This window comes from Haliotis cracherodii, unplaced genomic scaffold (genome assembly GCF_022045235.1).
Source record: "Haliotis cracherodii isolate W230 unplaced genomic scaffold, xgHalCrac1.p SCAF_3, whole genome shotgun sequence".
Classification (NCBI taxonomy): Eukaryota; Metazoa; Mollusca; class Gastropoda; order Lepetellida; family Haliotidae; genus Haliotis; species Haliotis cracherodii.
The window spans coordinates 30,558,394-30,579,770 of NW_027266286.1; the positions used below are offsets into that span (position 1 = coordinate 30,558,394).

At 41.7% G+C, this 21,377-nt stretch overlaps 1 protein-coding gene across 3 annotated transcripts in view; it reads left to right on the plus strand.

The window, feature by feature from the left end:
* LOC139474743 (uncharacterized) overlaps positions 1–21,377 on the plus strand; it is a 94,387-nt gene that overhangs the window by 56,987 nt on the left and 16,023 nt on the right. For all 3 annotated transcript variants that reach the window (XM_071257859.1, XM_071257861.1, XM_071257860.1), the window contains exon 2: positions 15,593–18,139. In XM_071257859.1, the coding sequence (XP_071113960.1) occupies positions 15,635–18,139 (2,505 nt within the window). In that variant the 5' untranslated portion in view covers positions 15,593–15,634. The remainder of the gene's footprint in view (positions 1–15,592; positions 18,140–21,377) is intronic.

A 21,377-nucleotide genomic window follows, 5' to 3' on the forward strand; every position in this document is an offset into this window, starting at 1 on the left:
TATGTGATATTCTCCAGGAATCATGTCTCCAAAATGAAATGTACACAGTCCTTGGCATGTCTTTTCTGTGTGTATAAAAGAGTAGTCATCACATGGTACATACTTCAATCTTGAACCTGAATGTACACACAGAGCTCGGGGACCCTTAGCAATGATTATAATGACTAGAAACTGATGTGATGGCCATTCATGTTTATAACCTACATAAATCTTGGAGTCTGAGGTGTGGGGGTGGGGATTCTTGACAGTATTCAATACCCACGCATAATTATTAAGAGCTGACTTAATAAGTGGTGTATACTGTGGTCCCTTGCTACAACGATAATTTTGGGGCCAAATAATTGAACCCCAAATGATACGATCAGCAGTTTAGCCAAGGTGTAGTATTGTTTTATGTGCAGAGATTAGGATTACTGTGTGTATTTTTTCGTAAACTAACCTGGAAACAGCAATCAGCTGTATACACATTTTCTCCCAGTCCACTGGTGATTTGGTTAAAAGTTACCCAATAATATAATTTTAAAGAATTTTGATGCAATGATCAGAAGAATTGTATCATAAATTATTATTTTATCGAACATAATCCAGTATTGTGTTATTTTAGTTGCAGCTTTGCTATATATAGTAAGAATAATAATGACCATAAACATAGCACTGATCCCTATTGCTGGCTATTTCTTATGTATGAAGCAATTTGACCAGCCGCCATCCAGGCTTACGCACTCATGATCACGAAAATATTTTTGACATATAACAGTCAAACTACAACAAATATTACTTTTAACAAGTCAAAGTATGGCATTTAGTATATATGTATTTATTCTCTGTCAACTAAAGTTCGTTTCACAGCGGCAATAGCAGTAATCTCACCATGGTTGCTGTAATAATACAGTGAGTTGTGTGATCTACCAATCACTTCACACACTTTTTTGCCAAAATTAATGTGAACAATATTGATTTTTTTTTTAAAAGTTAATTAAATATGTCACAAACATAAGTCCAGATATACAGCAAACACGTTTCTATTACCAGATAGTGTAATAATAGGATATGTGATTGGTCTTTCCGGTGTTGCGTGCTCACAGTGAGCAGCTGTTATCTTGTGCTGGGAAAAAAACATTGTGTTCGTGCACAACTCGAGTTTATTAAAAATGTCAATAAATTTTGGGAGCTATGGGTTGCCGGTCACTATAACCAAGTTAGTGCTATATTGAAGGGTGCAATAGCGAGGGAACACTGTAGTATGTAAGTGATATCCACATCCCAGCACCCCCGCACCCCAGCACCACAATAAATTGCCATACTTTGTATTGCGATACGTATTGCAATATATTGCCAATTTATATTTTCATGAGTTAATCAGAGTTATACCCTGTATTAATGTCAGATACCATCAAGCTCCTTCCCAACGCATGACACCTTCATTATACTCTTGGTATAGAGAGCTCTACGAATGGGCTATCGCTGTGAGGAGTTTTATAGTCGCGATGTGTAGATGACAGACCGTCAGTGGCAAGTTGTATCAGAAAGATACTATTTTCCATCTCCATATGGATTAGGAACACATAAATATCCTTATTTATATTTGCTCCAATATATTGCTTCATTTACAAACGTATCGCAATATGTATTGCTGAAGATTTGCACCACAATATACCGGTGTACCGGTAATACCACACACCCTTAACACACATGCACGCACGCACGCACACACACACACGCACACACACTTGCACTCACACTCGCACTCACACTCACTCACTGGGGGAAATTGAACCTTGACCTTCATGCTTGCTATTGAACTACAGAGTCATGATGTTATATACTCCTCTTCCATCAGTGCCAATGACCATTGCAACCATGCTCCCACAAACAGCATGTGACTTCTCCCATAGGGTGCAGTGTTCAAGCAGATCTAGCTCCGAGAACAGAGGCATCTATTTTGGCACCTTTATGTCGATCCCTTTCATGTTGAGGGAATAATTCCTGTACTCTCAAGCCTGTGAAACTTTGAGGTCACCCAGATTCTCTCTCCTTTCTAAACAGAGCAGTGATACGCCTACTTACTTACAGCAGACATAAGCCTCAGTGTTCTCAATGTGTCATAGTAGGTCTGTCTTAAGGCTCCCTACACAACTCATCACACAGACCCTGTGCTGCATTACTATGTCCTGTAACAGTGAGTTTAAGGCCGTTTGGAACAGGATTCAGTTGTATCAGGGCATGCTGGCTTAATGTAAAGCCGAAAGTGATGAATCCACAACCATAGGTATGGTGCTGACGAACCTAGTAACTTAATCAAGGAGAATCTCAGATTCACACACATGATCATAGGATTCTGGCATGCCTAAGGGAGGCAACTCTACACAGTGAATCTGGGCTGCCTTTGATGGCTGGGCCACCTGTGTCCCTCCTGTCCTGTAATGGGTGGTAGTCTAGTGGGTATAGCACAAGCCTGTCATGACAAGCACCAGGTTTGAAGCTCTGTTTGAGTACAATACAAAGAACAAATTCTTGTTGTGCATTGCTGTGATGTGACTGAAATATTTCTGAAAGCAGCGAAACAATGTATTTACTCAGTCACTATATCCATCCAGTTTGACTTTTAGTGAATAATAGAATCAGAATGTATGGAAATGTAAATAATGTGTCTTTGTTTTAAAGAATTCTTATAAACAAGACACATGAATTGAATATAGTCTGTCCTAAGCACATGAGTAGACAATATGATAATTTGCTGTTGAATGATAATCAGTGAAAACATACAATTGAAATATTGTATTAGTTTTCGTGCAGAAATACACACAAATTTTGAAATAAACCAGTCACTGGGTGCTCCCATTTCCTGCAGATTTAAGTAGACTATAACAGGTACTTATTCCCAAAGAGAGGCGTGATCCCCACAGTAAACCCAACCACAACAGAAGGAAGAGGGCAGGTACAATAAGGCTCCGTGTTTATATGGAAACCACTTGCCAGAATCTGCAGCCGATCTTCCAGGATTCCCTGACCTTTACCGAAATACAGACAGGTATGTTAGGAACACATCAGTGAGGCAGCCATCTTGCAGCGAGATTGGCATGTTTGGAAACAGTCCCTCACCTTCTTGTCAGCTTTCATGTTGTGGAGATGAGTTGCAAGACAGCATTGCTTCAGTATGGGCTGGTAGATGCTGAAGGTCAGACACTGTCCAGAGAACTGTACACGTTACTGTCGGGTAATCAGGTACATCGGTTGCCCATATGTGCAGAGTGTAGGCTTTTGCTGATGATGCTGTAGGTATTTTCACAAAGTCTTTGTGGTCTGTTTGATGTGGGAGAAATGCCTGAAACAAGAAGCAGGCAGGAGTTGCATACCACAGCTAATATGATACATGAAGGCGTGGCAAAGGGCTCCATTGCAGTGGGCAAGTGGGTGTATGGTAACATGAATAGTTCCATGGCAGTGGGCGTATTGTAACATGAATAGTTCCATGGCAATGGGCAAGTGGGTGTATGGTAACATGAATAGTTCAATGGCAGTGGGCAAGTGGGTGTATGGTAACATGAATAGTTCAATGGCAGTGGGCAAGTGGGTGTATGGTAACATGAATAGTTCCATGGCAGTGGGCAAGTGGTTGTATGGTAACATGAATAGTTCCATGGCAGTGGGCAAGTGGGTGTATGGTAACATGAATAGTTCCATGGCAGTGGGCAAGTGGGTGTATGGTAACATGAATAGTTCCATGGCAGTGGGCAAGTGGTTGTATGGTAACATGAATAGTTCCATGGCAATGGGCAAGTGGTTGTATGGTAACATGAATAGTTCCATGGCAGTTGGCAAGTGGTTGTATGGTAACATGAATAGTTCCATGGCAGTGGGCAAGTGGTTGTATGGTAACATGAATAGTTCCATGGCAGTGGGCAAGCAGACCACATCCACATCCCTTCATCACCACCATCCAACCATGCATGCTGCACGAAATAAATAAGTAAAGCTAATATGGCACCAATTTAGAATCAGGTGACCTTGGAGGTAATTCATGTGTAAGACAAGCAATCAACTGTTGAAAACAAGCGATACAAAATTTATTAGCCTGCATTTAGTGAGCAATATCTGTGTTATATCCTACATGCCTGCAGGGAGTTATCTGACATGGTGCAAGCAGATCAGCAGGCAGTAGTGTGAGCATTGATCTGCCATGTTGTGGCCTCATAGAACATACAGCAGATACATCTTGACTTGTTCCTCCCAGGATGCCACCAGTCCTGATACTTCCACACCTTGAACAGATTGTGATCTATCATTTCTATTGCCTGCCACTACATAGCTGAACCCAGTACCCATGCTTGTCTCCCCATGGAGATTCCGGGGCAGAACAGGACCCCAGTACCATACTTATTTCCCCATGGAGATTCCAGGGCAGAACAGGTCCCCAGTACCACATGCTTATCTCCCTGTGGAGATTCCTGGGCAGAACAGGTCCCCAGTACCACATGCTTATCTCCCTGTGGAGATTCCTTGGCAGAACAGGTCTCCAGGACCCATACTTATTTCCCCATGGATATTCCAGGGCAGAACAGGTCCCCAGTACCTCATGCTTGTCTCCCTGTGGAGATTCCAAGGCAGAACAGGTCCCCAGTACCTCATGCTTGTCTCCCTGTGGAGATTCCAGGGCAGAACAGGTCCCCAGTACCATACTTATTTCCCCATGGATATTCCAGGGCAGAACAGGTCCCCAGTACCCATACCTATCACCCTGTGGAGATTCCAGGTAGGAAAGGCCCCAGTACCCATGAATCAATTCTATGAAATGGTATTGTGGTTTAGATGTACTATAAAGTGTCTGGAGATCATTTTCACAACTATAGCTTGTATTTAGGGTTACTACAGGAAGATCTAATGGATGTTGCTATCCTACAAGAAACAATATCTTTGGGGTTCATGTTTCAAAACGGAACCTGAGATAAGTACAAAAGCTTTCACTGGAATGCCTACCTGTCAGATATTCTATATTCAGAGAAAATAAATCTTCGTCCAGACCAATTGTTAATTCTCCAAGAATATATCAATCACTGATGTTTATATATAGATTGGTCTGTCTTGTCAGACATATTGAAAAAGACATGTTTCATCCCGAGCCTCAAGACTGATGAAGCTGCTGAAGGAGGAAGTTGGGACGTATCAATATACATCTGTCAAGATTTATGTTTATGACATCAAAACATCATTTTGTCTTGGCAATTGACTCGGTATACCATATTTCCTCTAAAAACTCCCCAGCATGTTTGTTTTGCTCATTAGTGAGCCTATGCTATGGCCTGTGTTGTCCGTCATTCATTGCGTGTTGTAGATATGTTCTTAAAAACCCACTTAACCAATGAATTGGAAACTTAACATGGTTGTACCCACCTATGATGTCTCCTGAATTTGTTCAAGAGGTAATACTTAATGTGAAGTTAACACGATATACAGCCTTTCCATTTAAATTAGAGATTAGTCACATGACCACAAAACGAGGCCGTATTCTTGAAATGAAGTAAACACCGACAGACTACTACTATCACATTCCTGGGGGAACCGCTGGGAATTCCCTTGCGCGAATACCCACAGAAGCTTTATTTCTGATCATTTAGACCCTTTACTCTTGAACTCATCATTTTAGCATACATTGAGAAAGTTTGACTGCATGATCATTCATGAATATCCTCTCTACGACCCATCCTTGTGAACAAAACAAAGAAATGTACATATGTCCAAACTATCAACTTGATCTGTATCTAGACTGACAGTGACAGTCTACAGCAATCTATGAATATTCCTTAGTATCTATTTGACATATCTTTAAAATCACCTTTCTATGATTGGCCAATTGATCAATGATGACTAACACATGTTGCTGCCACAGGTTCATTAACAACTTCAGATATCTCTCCCATCACGTTTATCGTGTCGGCCATTTTGACATCTTGTACTTGGATGTACAAGTATTATGACACACTGTCATTCTGACTGACTTACTGAGGTAGTTCTTAACACACCTATCTCATCCTATCTTATTCCGCGATACAGCTTGTTGTGGTGTGGCTGTCAGTTTAAACATGAAGTCACACATAATAAATAAAACTGTGTATAGATCTAGACCTACATCCTTCGAGGTAAACAAATAGTGATATAAAAAATGATATGAAATGGCTTGAATTGTATGAACCTTTAGGCCCTCACTCTGCGAAGGTTCATACCCCAATGAACTCAAGGTCAATTCTTAAGTAAATCCGATTTTCGATATGGTCTCCACTGCAGTCATTACTTGACTTTTTTTTTGTAAAACTAAATGAAATTTGGTATTTGTCTAGTTCATTGTAGGATTCAACACATATGTCTTGTTTGTTTCCAAGATTTTAAATTTTTTACCAATTCATGACTGCTTGTATTCTTTGTAACTGCATATTTGGCTCTGTAAGCATCTTCACCACAATTGCCAGACTGAAGGGTCTGAAGTTTGGCATGTATATTTTTCCTTGTGACATCATTTGTTCAAATCATTAGATTTTAGTGTTTGTTTTAAGTCCTCAATATTTATGCAGAAGTTATCTGAATACAAATGCTGACAGCCACTATTCTAAGTCGCTAACTTTGTTGACATTTTCAACTGTAGACTTGATATCCAGGTGAGCTGCAGGTCAGGGCAGTTTTAGAGTTATGGTGACCTGGCCTCTTGTTTCACTCTCAGTTTGGACCCTGGCATCTAATACTAGCAGAATTCTTTTCAAGGAAACATGGTATATGTGCTACTCTAATTTGTTAACGGTGCATTTATCCTCAGGATTAATTTGTATTTCTTGAGAAATTAAGGTAAGCAAGCCCTGTTTAAATACATTAAAAACTCTGAACCATATTTTACTCTTTCTTAGTTAAAATCTCTAATAAAAAGTTAGGTCCCCAAAAATTGATGAAAAAATTTGGTAAAGTTTTCCTATGAAGAAATATATATTATGGGCTATTGATGAAACTGAAGGACGTGCACGCTCACTCCGATCAATGTTGACAGTGTGTTTCCGGGGTGTTTAAAATGTGAAGTTGTAAAGCTAATGACTCCCTAAAGAAAATCTTATAACCCCCTCGCAACAAACATTTTTGTGGAAAACCTTGTGAAGTCCTCATCAAAAGAAAAATGATTGCATCAATAAATTGATTCTTCTCTTATGAAAAGGTCTTTTACTTTTATTGAGTTGATCTGGCATGGAATGATAGTTTTGTGTTGGAAACATCAGCAGTTATTAGAATCAGTTGCCAGACGTGGTGGGAAGAAAATCCTATTTATTGCGTAAGTAGAAGGCACAAGCCATTGTTCATTATCACCAGCAGGCCAGGGCTATAGTCTCTCTGGCTTGTAATTTCCATTGGTCATCAATAAAGAACCCTCATCAATTGAATATCGGTTTTTGCTTTCAATTTACTGAACAGTACATGTTGTTGGTAATTTTACACACAGTGTATTAGGTTGAACTTCATCATGTTCTTAAAAAAAATATTCACTCAAATCAGTTCCACCTAATTGTGTTGGTTATTATTAAACAGCCTGCAGTTGACAAACTCATTTTCATTTCTGAAAGTTTGCTTATTATTTTTGATTGTAATAGCGATTGCCTTGGAAAAAAACATCTTGGTAATAATGGACATGTTATATCCATTTAATCATGTTAACATGGCGATTTAGACATGACTTGCAGATAACCATGGAAACTCCTTTATCTAACTAATTACTGTAAAAGCAGCGTCCAACTATTAAGGAGGGGTATGGGTGGCCCAGTTGTCAGAGGGTTGAGTTGCATCCCTTGCTTAAACCAGGATCCTCGGATCATGGTGTCAGGCTTAACGATACTTGGATTGTCAGCACAATACCTGACACATAGCTTTCCTTCCACATTAATATTTTTCAAATTTGCTCACTCATTTTTTGGAAGCATGCAGTGACAACTTTTGTGTAATCAGTAGAAATTTGGAAATCCTAACAGCTCTTAGATCATTGTTAGAAGTTATTTCAATAAAGGCCAACCGGGAATTTGGGTTTTTAGAACTGTGGTGTAAATCAGTATTATGAGATTTACTGAACTGCATCTGTGTATGTTTAAATATGTTACACTAGAGGTTTCCTTACAAGATATGAAGTGTGAGCTGGTATAGTCTGATGCTGCTGTGAGCAATATTCCAGCAGTCTCACAGTGGGGAGCACAGTGAATGGGTTCCATACATCCTACCAGTGAGGAAGGGAACCAGGGTCTTCAGTGTGTCCTGTGCACCCTGTTGATGTACTCTGTTGATGAAGGTTGCACTCTGTTGATGAAGGTTGCACTCTGTTAATGAAGGTTGCACTCTGTTAATGAAGGTTGCACCCTGTTAATGATGGTTGAACCCTGTTAATGAAGGTTGCACTCTGTTGATGTAGATTGCACCTTGTTAATGAAGGTTGCACTCTGTTAATGAAGGTTGCACTCTGTTGATGAAGGTTGCACTCTGTTGATGAAGGTTGCACTCTGTTGATGAAGGTTGCGCCCTGTTGATGAAGGCTGCGCCCTGTTGATGAAGGTTGCACTCTGTTGATGAAAGTTGTACTCTGTCAATGAAGGTTGCACCCTGTTAATGAAGGTTGCACTCTGTGGATGTAGATTGCACCTTTTTAATGAAGGTTGCACTCTGTTAATGAAGGTTGCACCCTGTTAATGATGGTTGAACCCTGTTAATGAAGGTTGCACTCTGTTGATGTAGATTGCACCTTGTTGATGAAGGTTGCACTCTGTTAATGAAGGTTGCGCCCTGTCTCTGTTAATGAAGGTTGCACCATGTTAAAAAAGGTTGTACTCTGTTGATGAAGGTTGCACTCTGTTGATGAAGGTTGCACTCTGTTAATGAAGGTTGCGCCCTGTCTCTGATAATGAAGGTTGCACTCTGTTAATGAAGGTTGCACCATGTTAAAGAAGGTTGTACTCTGTTGATGAAGGTTGCACTCTGTTGATGAAGGTTGCACTCTGTTAATGAAGGTTGCACTCTGTTAATGAAGGTTGCACTCTGTTGATGAAGATTGCACCTTGTTAATGAAGGTTGCACTCTGTTAATGAAGGTTGCACTCTGTTGATGAAGGTTGCACCCTGTTAATGAAGGTTGCACTCTGTTAATGAAGGTTGCGCCCTGTCTCTGTTGATGAAGGTTGCACTCTGTTAATGAAGGTTGCACTCTGTTGATGAAGGTTGCACTCTGTTGATGAAGGTTGCGCCCTGTTGATGAAGGTTGCACTCTGTTGATGAAGGTTGCACTCTGTTGATGAAGGTTGCACTCTGTTGATGAAGGTTGCGCCCTGTTGATGAAGGTTGCACTCTGTTGATGAAAGTTGTTCTCTGTCAATGAAGGTTGCACCCTGTTAATGAAGGTTGCACTCTGTTAATGATGGTTGAACCCGGTTAATGAAGGTTGCACTCTGTTGATGTAGATTGCACCTTGTTAATGAAGGTTGCACTCTGTTAATGAAGGTTGCGCCCTGTCTCTGTTAATGAAGGTTGCACCATGTTAAAGAAGGTTGTACTCTGTTGATGAAGGTTGTACTCTGTTAATGAAGGTTGCACTGTTGATGAAGGTTGCACCCTGTTAATGAAGGTTGCACTCTGTTAATGAAGGTTGCGCCCTGTCTCTGTTAATGAAGGTTGCACTCTGTTAATGAAGGTTGCACCATGTTAAAGAAGGTTGTACTCTGTTGATGAAGGTTGCACTCTGTTGATGAAGGTTGCACTCTGTTGATGAAGGTTGCACCCTGTTAATGAAGGTTGCACTCTGTTAATGAAGGTTGCACTCTGTTGATGAAGATTGCACCTTGTTAATGAATGTTGCACTCTGTTGATGAAGGTTGCACTCTGTTGATGTAGATTGCACCTTGTTAATGAAGGTTGCACTCTGTTAATGAAGGTTGCACCCTGTTAAAGGAGGTTGTACTCTGTTGATGAAGGTTACACTCTGTTGATGAAGGTTGCACTCTGTTGATGAAGGTTGCACCCTGTTAATGAAGGTTGCACTCTGTTAATGAAGGTTTTCACTCTGTTGATGAAGATTGCACCTTGTTAATGAATGTTGCACTCTGTTGATGAAGGTTGCACTCTGTTAATGAAGGTTGCACCCTGTTGATGAAGGTTGCAGTCTGTGTGGAGTTGTAATCTTTGTCTATCACCAACTGCACTTTACCTGTGATCATGTGTGCCACTTGCTTGCTTGTTATCACCTGGCATTATCTCTAGCACGTCACACAGTCAGCTGCACTGGCAGGCTGTTATTATTGTGTTGATGCACCAAGAAGACGGGAGACACATTGATATATTTGGAAAAAAGCACACATGCTGTTTAGTAAATTTTAAGGGGGTGGGGAGAACGAAGTGATTTAGATCATGTATGACTGTCAGTAGGAGGAAATGATATAGAACTCAAAATATGATACCTTATTTTGCATAATGTCAATGTTTCTAAGATACAATATTTTCATGATGGAATTGGGCTTATTTTTATTGAAGACCTCAGTTAATCAAGCATAATATCTTTGAACACCAGGGGAAAGATCATGAAGAGGTCTTCCATAGGGAAATAGAAGGGACATAACTCTAGTAGCCACTGGTGGTGCTACGATCGAGCCTGGAAAGTTCAGCCTGGTTCGGCAAGGGTGGAAACTGGACTTTTATGGTCAGTTAATGCCCCTGCCTTGGGAAGATGATCATCAATATGCATCTTTGTGTTAGGGGACAGTGTGTTCTTGAGGTCATGTTACTGATGCTTTACACCTCAAGGCTTCAGTGATTATGCAGAGAATGCTCAGATCCTTTCACCTAATTTTGCAAGTTATGGAATACCTTTGCTGTTTCCCAGTTCACCCAGTTTTCAGTGTTGCTTTACCTGTAAGGAGGTTTATCTCCTATGGAAGATGTGCTATTTATCATGTCCTACCTGCCAGCTATTAACACAGTCTGTATCAGATTCTGAATCCCCATTACCACCATTGCTCTGTAACCAGTGAGTGCATGTCACCCAGTACCACCATGGGTCTATAACCAGCACATGGCCCCCAGTACCACCCTGGGTCTATAACCAACACATGGCCCCCAGTACCACCATGGGTCTATAACCAGCACATGGCCCCCAGTACCAGTGGTCTATAACCAGCCCATGGCCCCCAGTACCACCATGGGTCTATAACCAGCACATGGCCCCCAGTACCACCATGGGTCTATAAGCAGTACATGGCCCCCAGTACCACCATGGGTCTATAACCAGCCCATTGCCCCCAGTACCACCCTGGGTCTATAAGCAGCCCATGGCCCCCAGTACCACCATGGGTCTATAACCAGCACATGGCCCCCAGTACCACCATGGGTCTATAAGCAGTACATGGCCCCCAGTACCACCATGGGTCTATAACCAGCCCATGGCCCCCAGTACCACCATGGGTCTATAACCAGCACATGCCCCCAGTACCACCATGGGTCTATAAGCAGTACATGGCCCCCAGTACCACCCTGGGTCTATAACCAGCACATGGCCCCCAGTACCATTGGTCTATTACCAGCACATGGCCCCCAGTACCAGTGGTCTATGACCAGCACATGACACCCAGTACCAGTGGTCTATGACCAGCACATGGCCCCCAGTACCAGTGGTCTATAACCAGCACATGGCCCCCAGTACCAGTGGTCTGTAACCAGCACATGGCCCCCAGTACCAGTGGTCTGTAACCAGCACATGGCCCCCAGTACCAGTGGTCTGTAACCAACACATGGCCCCCAGTACCAGTGGTCTGTAACAGCACATGGCCTCCAGTACCAGTGGTCTATAACCAACACATGGCCCCCAGTACCAGTGGTCTGTAACCAGCACATGGCCCCCAGTACCAGTGGTCTGTAACCAGCACATGGCCTCCAGTACCAGTGGTCTATAACCAACACATGGCCCCCAGTACCAGTGGTCTGTAACCAGCACATGGCCCCCAGTACCAGTGGTCTGTAACCAGCACATGGCCCCCAGTACCAGTAGTCTGTAACCAGCACATGGCCCCCAGTACCAGTGGTCTGTAACCAGCACATGGCCTCCAGTACCAGTGGTCTGTAACCTGCACATGGCCCCCAGTACCAGTGGTCTGTAACCAGCACATGGCCGCCAGTACCAGTGGTCTGTAACCAGCACATGGCCCCCAGTACCAGTGGTCTGTAACCAACACATGGCCTCCAGTACCAGTGATCTGTAACCAGCACATGGCCTCCAGTACCAGTGATCTGTAACCAGCACATGGCCCCCAGTACCAGTGGTCTGTAACCAACACATGGCCTCCAGTACCAGTGATCTGTAACCAGCACATGGCCCCCAGTACCAGTGGTCTATAACCAGCTCATGGCCCCCAGTACCAGTGGTCTGTAACCAGCACATGGCCCCCAGTACCAGTGGTCTGTAACCAGCACATGGCTCCCAGTACCAGTGGTCTGTAACCAGCACATGGCCCCCAGTACCAGTGGTCTGTAACCAGCTCATGGCCCCCAGTACCAGTGGTCTGTAACCAGCACATGGCCCCCAGTACCAGTGGTCTGTAACCAGCACATGGCCCCCAGTACCAGTGGTCTGTAACCAGTGTATTCATGTTGGAGGAGAACACCACATGCCAGGCCTCCCCTGCTTGTTCTGTACCAGTCCAATATTGGGGCTGCCACAATCCAAGAGGCAGATGTATGCCATTGGTCACTAGGTCAGGCTGAAAACCAGGTGCTGGGTAGTTGATAAGATGTAGTGCTTATTTGCCTGCAACACACAGGTGCCATAGAAGGTTAACATAACTATATGCACACCTGGCTGTGTGTATGTTAATTGGTGCAGTTTGAAGGGCAGTTATGTGTGTTATTCCCCTACAGCGGTCAGTGAGGAAAGAGATGGGAATTTGTTTTGCATATTTTGTGTGTTGTGTTAATACCGTTTATCGCCATCTATAAGGCGACCTTGTACAAGCCTTCAAAATCGATGCTAATTTATTTGTTGTTTCTACCTAACAGATGATCTGTTAGTCCAATAATTATGTTGTTTACGACATCTGTGGATGATGATTTAGAGGATATGATGCTTGTATTGTCTTTTCTTCGCTGTTGTTATCACTGTCCGGATATCTTCATGTAATGTTGGGGCACGGGTGAAGTAATTGTTAACCTCATCTTATGAAACGAAAGGATTAACTTGTTTTATTTGTGATCCCTTATTGGCTGAATATTGAATCAGCCTGAACTTATTGAGGCAGTGACTGCCCTGACCAATTCATTTAAATACTGGCAGGTATGAAGGGCTCACAAGATTATTAATGCCAAGACCTAGTATCATAGTGCATAAAAAGGGTTAACTAGCCACGGCACTGGGTACTATCAGCAGTGCCCTATTCCATGTATTGGCTGTGACGGGCACAGGAGCTGGGGTAACCTACCTGACCCATGTCGTATGAACATACTGTATGATGGTTGTATGCTCTATTCAGTTTTGGAAGTTTGAAGTGCAGTGAACACCATAACAGCTTGTATATACAGTGTACCTCAAGTTTTTATGACCATGGGTTAAAGTGCAAGACTCAAGCTTAAATCAGGGTGAATGAATATTATGTATGTGGGACTATTCTAACCACATAGTATGGCATACCAATTGGCAGTGTGTTCAAGTGCACGTCTTTGGCAGCCAAAGAGTGAACAAACAGTATATCTGTAATGGACCAGTTTGTTTATGCAGATCGGGAATACCTATATCATTATGTTATTGGCCCTTTAAATATGCTGTTGTTTGATATTTCACATTAAGAATAAGCTGTAATATGTTATTTCTCAACAGTCCTGTTATTGTGAATTTGCGGATAAATTGAAAGTTTTCAATGAAATGTCTTTTTTTATTGTCAACGGTTAATATTCTTTATCATTTTTTATCGAAACTGGAAAATACCATGCTGTAAATTTGGGGAACGGCCTAAAACAATCAAGAAATGCCATAGATGGTCCGTCTGACAAGTTGTTACCAAGTTTACAAGCAGCAAGAATGTGAGGCGCAGACCTATTTTATACATGCCAAAACATAAATGTAACAGTGATATGGTTGATGTCACTATCAGATTTTAAGTAAGAATGAATTATTTCTTGTCTCGAAAAAGTATAAACTAATTTACACGTTAATTTTCCGAGAATATGAAATGGGTGAAAAATTACCTGTGATCTTTGAAAATGTGGTCTGAATTACCTGTGAACATTTATTGGGCAAAGGCATGCCCTACCCTCTGCTTATGAAGTGCACAAGTTATGTTTATCGTGGTATGTTCAAGTGCACGCCTTGAGCATCAGATGAGAGTACCAATAATTTATCTGTTTTTAACCGGTAGTGTATGCACAGATGCTGCTGTTGTAATGGCCATGTGTTCAAGTCTTGCATGAACCAATATTCCATCTGTAACTGACCAGGTATCAGGAATGTATTCCACTGGGTTAGCCTGGGTTGGGGGGCAGGGGCAGGGGGGGTAGCAATCCATGCCAGTGGGTCACGGCTCGACTTTCATCACAGGTGCATCGTGGGTAGAAAGATTGTGTGTTTGCTTTTGCCCCAGGTACTGTGATATTTGTTTTTTACTTGTCCTTGTTTAGTGGAGAAAGGTTTCCAGATGGGACTTAGACGCCTGTGGAGATACTTGTAGGATTTCAGTGCTCAGGTATGTCTGGAGTGGGCAGGAGGGCTGTGTACCTAATTCCAATCAAATATGTTGCTTCAGATAACATATCTTAGTTGCAACATGATGTCAGTACTGTGATGTTCTTGCTTGAGTTATGGTGGGAGTGTTTATTTTCACTATTTGTATTGCTTTCCCATCGATGAGAAATTTATTGTGTCATTTGACAGTTGTTTGTGTTGACGTATGGAATACCCCTTTACACTTTACATTTTTTTGTTATAAATTGCGGAGGTGTGAAAATCTATATGGTATTTATGTAATTACAACTTGTTTTTTAAACCTTTGTTGTAATTTGAGAAATACGGTGGTAAGGTAGCCTTGTGGATAAAACATTTTTCACAATGCCTGTCCTGTTATTCCCCACTTTGGTACAAGTGAGTCTATTCTCTATGTCCGTACTTTGTTACTGTGATGTGATATGAGGATCTATCTCTAAGATGAATATTTGATAATACTTTATACAACATTACTTGTCAAATTGCATGATAAGGTGAGTGAAAGTGTGTGAGTAAAAACTGTGAAAATCCTGAAGATAAAGGCAGCAAAATGTCTAACAATCCTGTAATATAAAATTATTACTCAGGCTTTCCTTCCCTGGGATTAATGGACTAAATCTGTAAAAGCCGAAAGTGCCACATCTTGTACAGAGTTGTATCCCTTAGCTGCCCCAGGATCCACTGATTGTGGGTTCAAATCCCAGATTCACCCACAAGTCCTTAGTTTGTTTACATGATACCCAATCTTATACTTTTGCATAGAACTGTGATAGTATTGTGAGGAAAGGCCCTTGGCAATATAGTGAAAAGGATATACCCTTGATTTCAACTAATATCCTTGTTTTTGTTTCAGTTAGCACGGAGATGAGTATGTGATGGACTCGGCTGTCGTCCAATGGAAAGAAGTGGTGGCCAAGAAAGCCATCATGACCAGACTGGCCGCTCTAATAATGCCGATGCCAAGTTGAGGATTGGTGGTAGGCTACAAGGGCAGTCTTCAAGCCGCAGCCATGAAGTCGTCTCCCCCAAACCTGTTGCCAACAGTCAGACAACAGGCAACAGGCTGGAGGTCTACAAAGTTGAAAAGAAAAGGCTGAAACTGGATGTGGACAAACGGGGCAGTCTTCCAAGACAACCTGACAGAATAATTGATCCAGCTGTGTTACCCAAATTTCCAGGAGCAAGTCCTTTCAATCTCACCCAGGTAGTAGAGTCAGCTAAGGGTCAGAAAGCCAATACATCTCAGAAGGCACAGTCCAAAACAAGTCAGACCGCTACTCCTGCCAAAAATCAAAAAAGTCAAAAAATATCCAAACCTCAGATTAAGATCACCCAAGTCACTGATGCAGCCTTGAAGAAGGCAAAGAAAGCTGAGGATTCCAAAAAGACCTTGCTCAAGGGAAGCCAAAAGGTTGAAGATTCAAATAATTCCAAACCAAAGGTATCCAAGGAAGACCAAAACAATGACTCCTCCAAGAGTAAGACTAAGTCTACCAAAACACCGGAAGACTCCACTCTCCCCAAAACGGACAAGAAAGAAAACAAAAAAACTAATGACTCAACAGCTCAAAAGGTCGAGATTGAGAAAGAAGGTAAAAAAAATGAAACTTCAAACAATCAGAAACCACAAAACCCAGCAGATACTACAGTGAATATTAGTGAAACACCTAAAGTCCCAACAAGCCAAAATTATGAGGTTCCAAATAATGAGATTACTAAAGCAGCACGCAGTACGGAACCACCCATCACTAGACAACCAACAGCAGTGCAATCACCAACCAAGGTCACATTCAAGGTCGAAAGACCTGAGCGACCGGAGGAGGTCCACATCGACATGTCTCGTGTCTCCGACAACCCCCGGTCAGTACATTCCACATCAGAAGGATTTCAAAGACACTTTGTACGTTTGGGATTTCCGAGTGCCCCTTTCAGGAGGATAGTTCATGTGACGTCTAAGAGTGTATGTTTTAATTGCTGTACAACATTTCTACTGCTTCTTGTTTCTTTACTCCTGTTTGGCCCCGTTGTGATCCTGGTGGCTCTCATGGTTCCAGTGTGTGTGATTGTGAAGAGAATGTGTGACGTGTGCTACTGTTGCCGATTCTGTAACCATTGCTGTGCTTTCTGCTGCAACGAGCATCTGTCATCGTCGGAGAGCATCTGGCTTCACAAATCCAGCAACGCAAATCCTGTCGTTGTTCAAAGTCTTATTATCATACAAGCTGGACTTGACACCGACCGCATACGTGACCTCATCAATGCCCGTGTCATTACTGCAGAAGACAGACGCGGAAACAAGCTGTACCCACGTTTCAGTGAAAAGATTGTACCGTTTTGTTGTGGGTATGCATGGGTGGACGACTATCATTTTTTCATCAACAATCATGTATTCAATGCATCTGTTCGTTTGTCATCGTTGGAAGATTTACAGGAATATATATCAGAAATGGCATCTAAGCCCCTCCCAGAAGACCATCCGCTGTGGGAGATTCAAGTCTATCACAACTTCGGCCCACAGCGAGACACGGCGCTCCTGTTCCGGATGCACCCAAGCATGACAGATGGTGTCTCCATGATCCGCATCCTCCAGGAGGCGCTGGTTGATTCCCAGGGAGTCTCCCCTCCTTCATCTCCTCTTGGAAGTGGACCAGCCTTTCTGGGAACATTCAGAGCATTTCTTTTCGGACCCTTGACCTTCTGTTGTAAGTACTTGTGTATGAGGGAAGACTTCAACCTGCTACATGGCCGCCATGTCCATCCATCTGGCGACATGGTTGTAGCGTGGTCAGCTCCGTTCAGCATGAGATCTGCCACACGCATAAAACAAGTCTCCAGATGTACCATGAATGAGCTTCTTATGTCTGTCACAGCAGGAAATGTTAGGTCGTATCTACAAGTTAGCGGAATAGGGAACCCTTATGATATGCAGTGTGCCATTCCATTTGACTTTCATCATACAGACACGAGACATAGGTCGGAGATGGGGAGTAAGTATTCATTCATAGTCCTACCTCTACCTACCAACACAGAAGGTGCTATTCCACGCCTGTGGGAACTGAAAATGACAATGGATCACTTCAAACGATCTCCAGAGGCAGCAGTGATTAAAGGCGCAATGTGGTTCACGTCAGCCACTCTGCCCAAATCCTTGTACAGAAAACTGTGGAACAATATATATAGCAAGTGTACATGTCTAATCTCGAATCTGGCTGGTCCAGAAACCAACTTGAGATTTGCGTCACGTGAGATTAAGTGTGTCATGTACTGGCTACCACCACTGGAGAAGGTGGCGGTCGCCATTTCTTTCCTTACTTATGGTGATCAAATTCGAATGGCTGTGATAGCTGATCGCTCAGTGCTTCCAAACCCTGAACTAATCACTAAGGATTTCATATTCCAGGTAAGTGTCAGTTACTACTATATACTTGTTATAAGAACTTGTTTTCTACATTGTAACTTAATAAGGCTGAAAATGTCTCAAGTACAGTAATGTGAAAACAGATAATTGGTCGTCAGTTCCTCGTGAAATCACCCAAACTAATAATGTTCCAGATTAACATTGTGGTGTGGTGTACTATGTTTAGACAGATGTTCCTAGCAATAATTGTCTATAAGGTGGGGTTCCAGTTGACAGGATCTGGACTACAAAGGTTTCACTCTATTGAATACTACAGCTGGACTCTATGGTTACCGCTAAGATTTCTTGTGTTGATGTGTATCAGTTATGTCTTAATGTGTATGCATCTTACTAAATAATGTGAACGACTCTCAGGTCTTGTGGTAGAGTGTTTGCAAGGAACAAGGAAGGTCGGGTGTTCGATCCCTGGCAAATCATACCAAAAGACCTTGCCTCACCAGTATTTAATGTATAAGTAGTAGTCATCAAGGCAGTAATCGAGTGGTAGACAAGATTCCAGACAAACAGTGTCCAGACTGATGAGGCTCAACTGTATATGGACAAAGTTTATCAAGAACCACCAAATGCCTGACATTCTTGTTCATATTGGAGGCAGCAATATGTTTGTCTATGTTATGTGCAAGTAGTTGGGGCAGATGACCATGACTAATTACGGTCTGCTTGATGGCTCCACGTGCGTCGACTTATTTGCAGGATAACCGCTGTCCTATAGCTGGAATATTGCTGAGTGCAGCATAAAACAACAAACAAACAAATCTTTGCAGGATGTGTAACAGGGCCACACAAGGCATCTATTCTATCAAAACCAGGACACACATTATATTTGGAGAAATAATATACAGAGTAGATCGTGGAACATGATGGAATGATGTATGGTATGTTTCTATCTTCATGTTTAGACTTACATTCATAGAAATTAGGTAAAAGTGGGAAAAAATTTAAAAGCAAAGTCGATTGTACGATTCTATCTAATTTTATGAACATGTGTTTATGAACCACTATCAAACAGTAATGATACCAGTGCTCACGAAAGGGTGAGCATATCCTGCCCCACCAGTGGTACTGGTTACAAACACATGCAAAGGCAAATCAATTGTTCACCTGAAAAAACATGGGAGCATATGGTACAAGTCAAAACAGGGAATTGCCTGAGACATCACATTTGTCACTGATCCATCACACTTATCCACATGTTTACCAGAACACATTTTGAAAGCTTTACTAAATATTGTAACCTTGATGAAACATGCAACAACTGAAAAAAACAAAGACTATTTCTGTGGGGAATTGGCTTTCCCTTTGTGTGAGGGTACATGCAGTTTGTATGAACACTGATCACTGTCAGTCAAGGCAATGAGTAGATAGTTTTAGTGTGCATTTCTTCATTTTGTTCACCAGAATGGGTCACGGATATTCGATCATGGGCATTCAGTTAAACACTGTGCGACTTACATCATATCAAGTGTCACAAGGTGTCATTATCATATCACACCCTTTGTTATCCCCCCAGCATATAATGCAGCTTATGTAGTTATCATCTGGTCTGTCTGTCCGTCCATTCGTCTCTCCATTCATATTCCATTTCTGGAGCATAACTTAAAAACATATATTGTTTTCATCCAAACTTGGTACATGTATTAATCAGGGGCTGGAGTGGTGCCTTTTGCCATTGGGGGGTGGGGGGGAGACAGGTTGATTTGTCATCTCATTTGGTTCCACAGGTTCTGATCATGTGTTCAACCGTTGAACAAGTAAAAAAAGTATTCAAATATTTTAGTTCTTGTGATTAAATTATATTTTTTCAAAATCTTGAGTTTAAAAAAAAACTTTTCCCGTGAGGTCACGTGATAACCAAATATGAGATAATAGTCTCGATCCAAATGTTACAACGCGTACACTTGAGCAGACTCATGAAACAATTCATAATTCATCATATTATGAATACGTAAACTTGTACTGTGTGAAAAGTCGTACTAAAATACACTATTTGAAGGGGGCGTGGCCTAAATGCAAATGTCCGATTGGGATTTTAAATTTTCCGGACCCCTGGTTCAACGTGTCCATCACAGCACCATACTGATCAGTCCCACTGGATCTCTTGTCAGTGGTGTGAAAATGAGTATGTCTAGAACTATTCCACAATGGGGTTCAACATGTGGGATTTGTGTTTTTCCGTTCTTTGATATCTTAGCAACCATGTTTGAATCAAAACTGACGGGGAAGAAGTTTGGTTTTTTTTCTTTGGTAGATAACAGATCTATTAATGTAAAATGGATTTCAATGTACCTCTTTTGGCCATGCCCCCATCTGTTTGAGGTATGAAGAGATAGTTCACATCCATATCTTACACTATCAGTGGCATGGTGTGTGCAAAAAGTTTGAATCTTGTAAAGAAAAAGGAATTGTGTGTTGGAAAAATCCTTATAAATATCTGCCAAGAAAGTAAATTGTGTTTTTCCACCCTGGTACCCCAGAAGTGACATTGTTGGTTAATAAAGACAATATAAATCAACATGACAGGAAATATGTTCATTCCTGGCTCATATTCTGTTTATATTGTGTTGAAAAGTCTATGAATGACATTCAATTTCAACAACAGTGAACCAAACACATATTATACAAGCAGGCTGTATATTTACCTGTTTGTACAGTGTATAGCATATGTTGTAAACGTGGTTACATCATTAAAGTTATCACACTTTTCAGTATAAATATCTCAGAGCAGATTGGATGTTTGGAAGTTGGCTCCTAGTGCAAGCAGAGGTAAACTATGCCAGAGTAGTCTGAGTACATTGACACCTTTACAAGATGATAAAAGTCGGAGGCTTGGCCTCTAAACTGGGAACTTAGAGTAATCACAATTTTAAAAATACAGGAAGCTAATGAAACCTGAGTTAGTACTGCTTGGCTTACACTCAGAGTCTCTGACTTCAATCACTGAAAGCTGGAAAGAGAAAATGGTTTGAGTCTCGTCATGTTTAAGTCATGTCTGAAGAGTTTCTGTGACAAACGTTTTCTTCCGTTTTAAATAGTGTCTAAATTTTGTTCTTGCATTTTGAATTGGTGATTTTGTGGTAGGGATAGTATTTTTTCCTGAGATATAATGAGTGTTGAGAAATGTGCCGTATTTCTTCTAATAAGTGCCCCTGTGGTTATTCTTTAAACAAGCTTTCAAATCCAGCTGGTAATGGAGGCGTAGCGGTAATTAGAGACCAGGCGT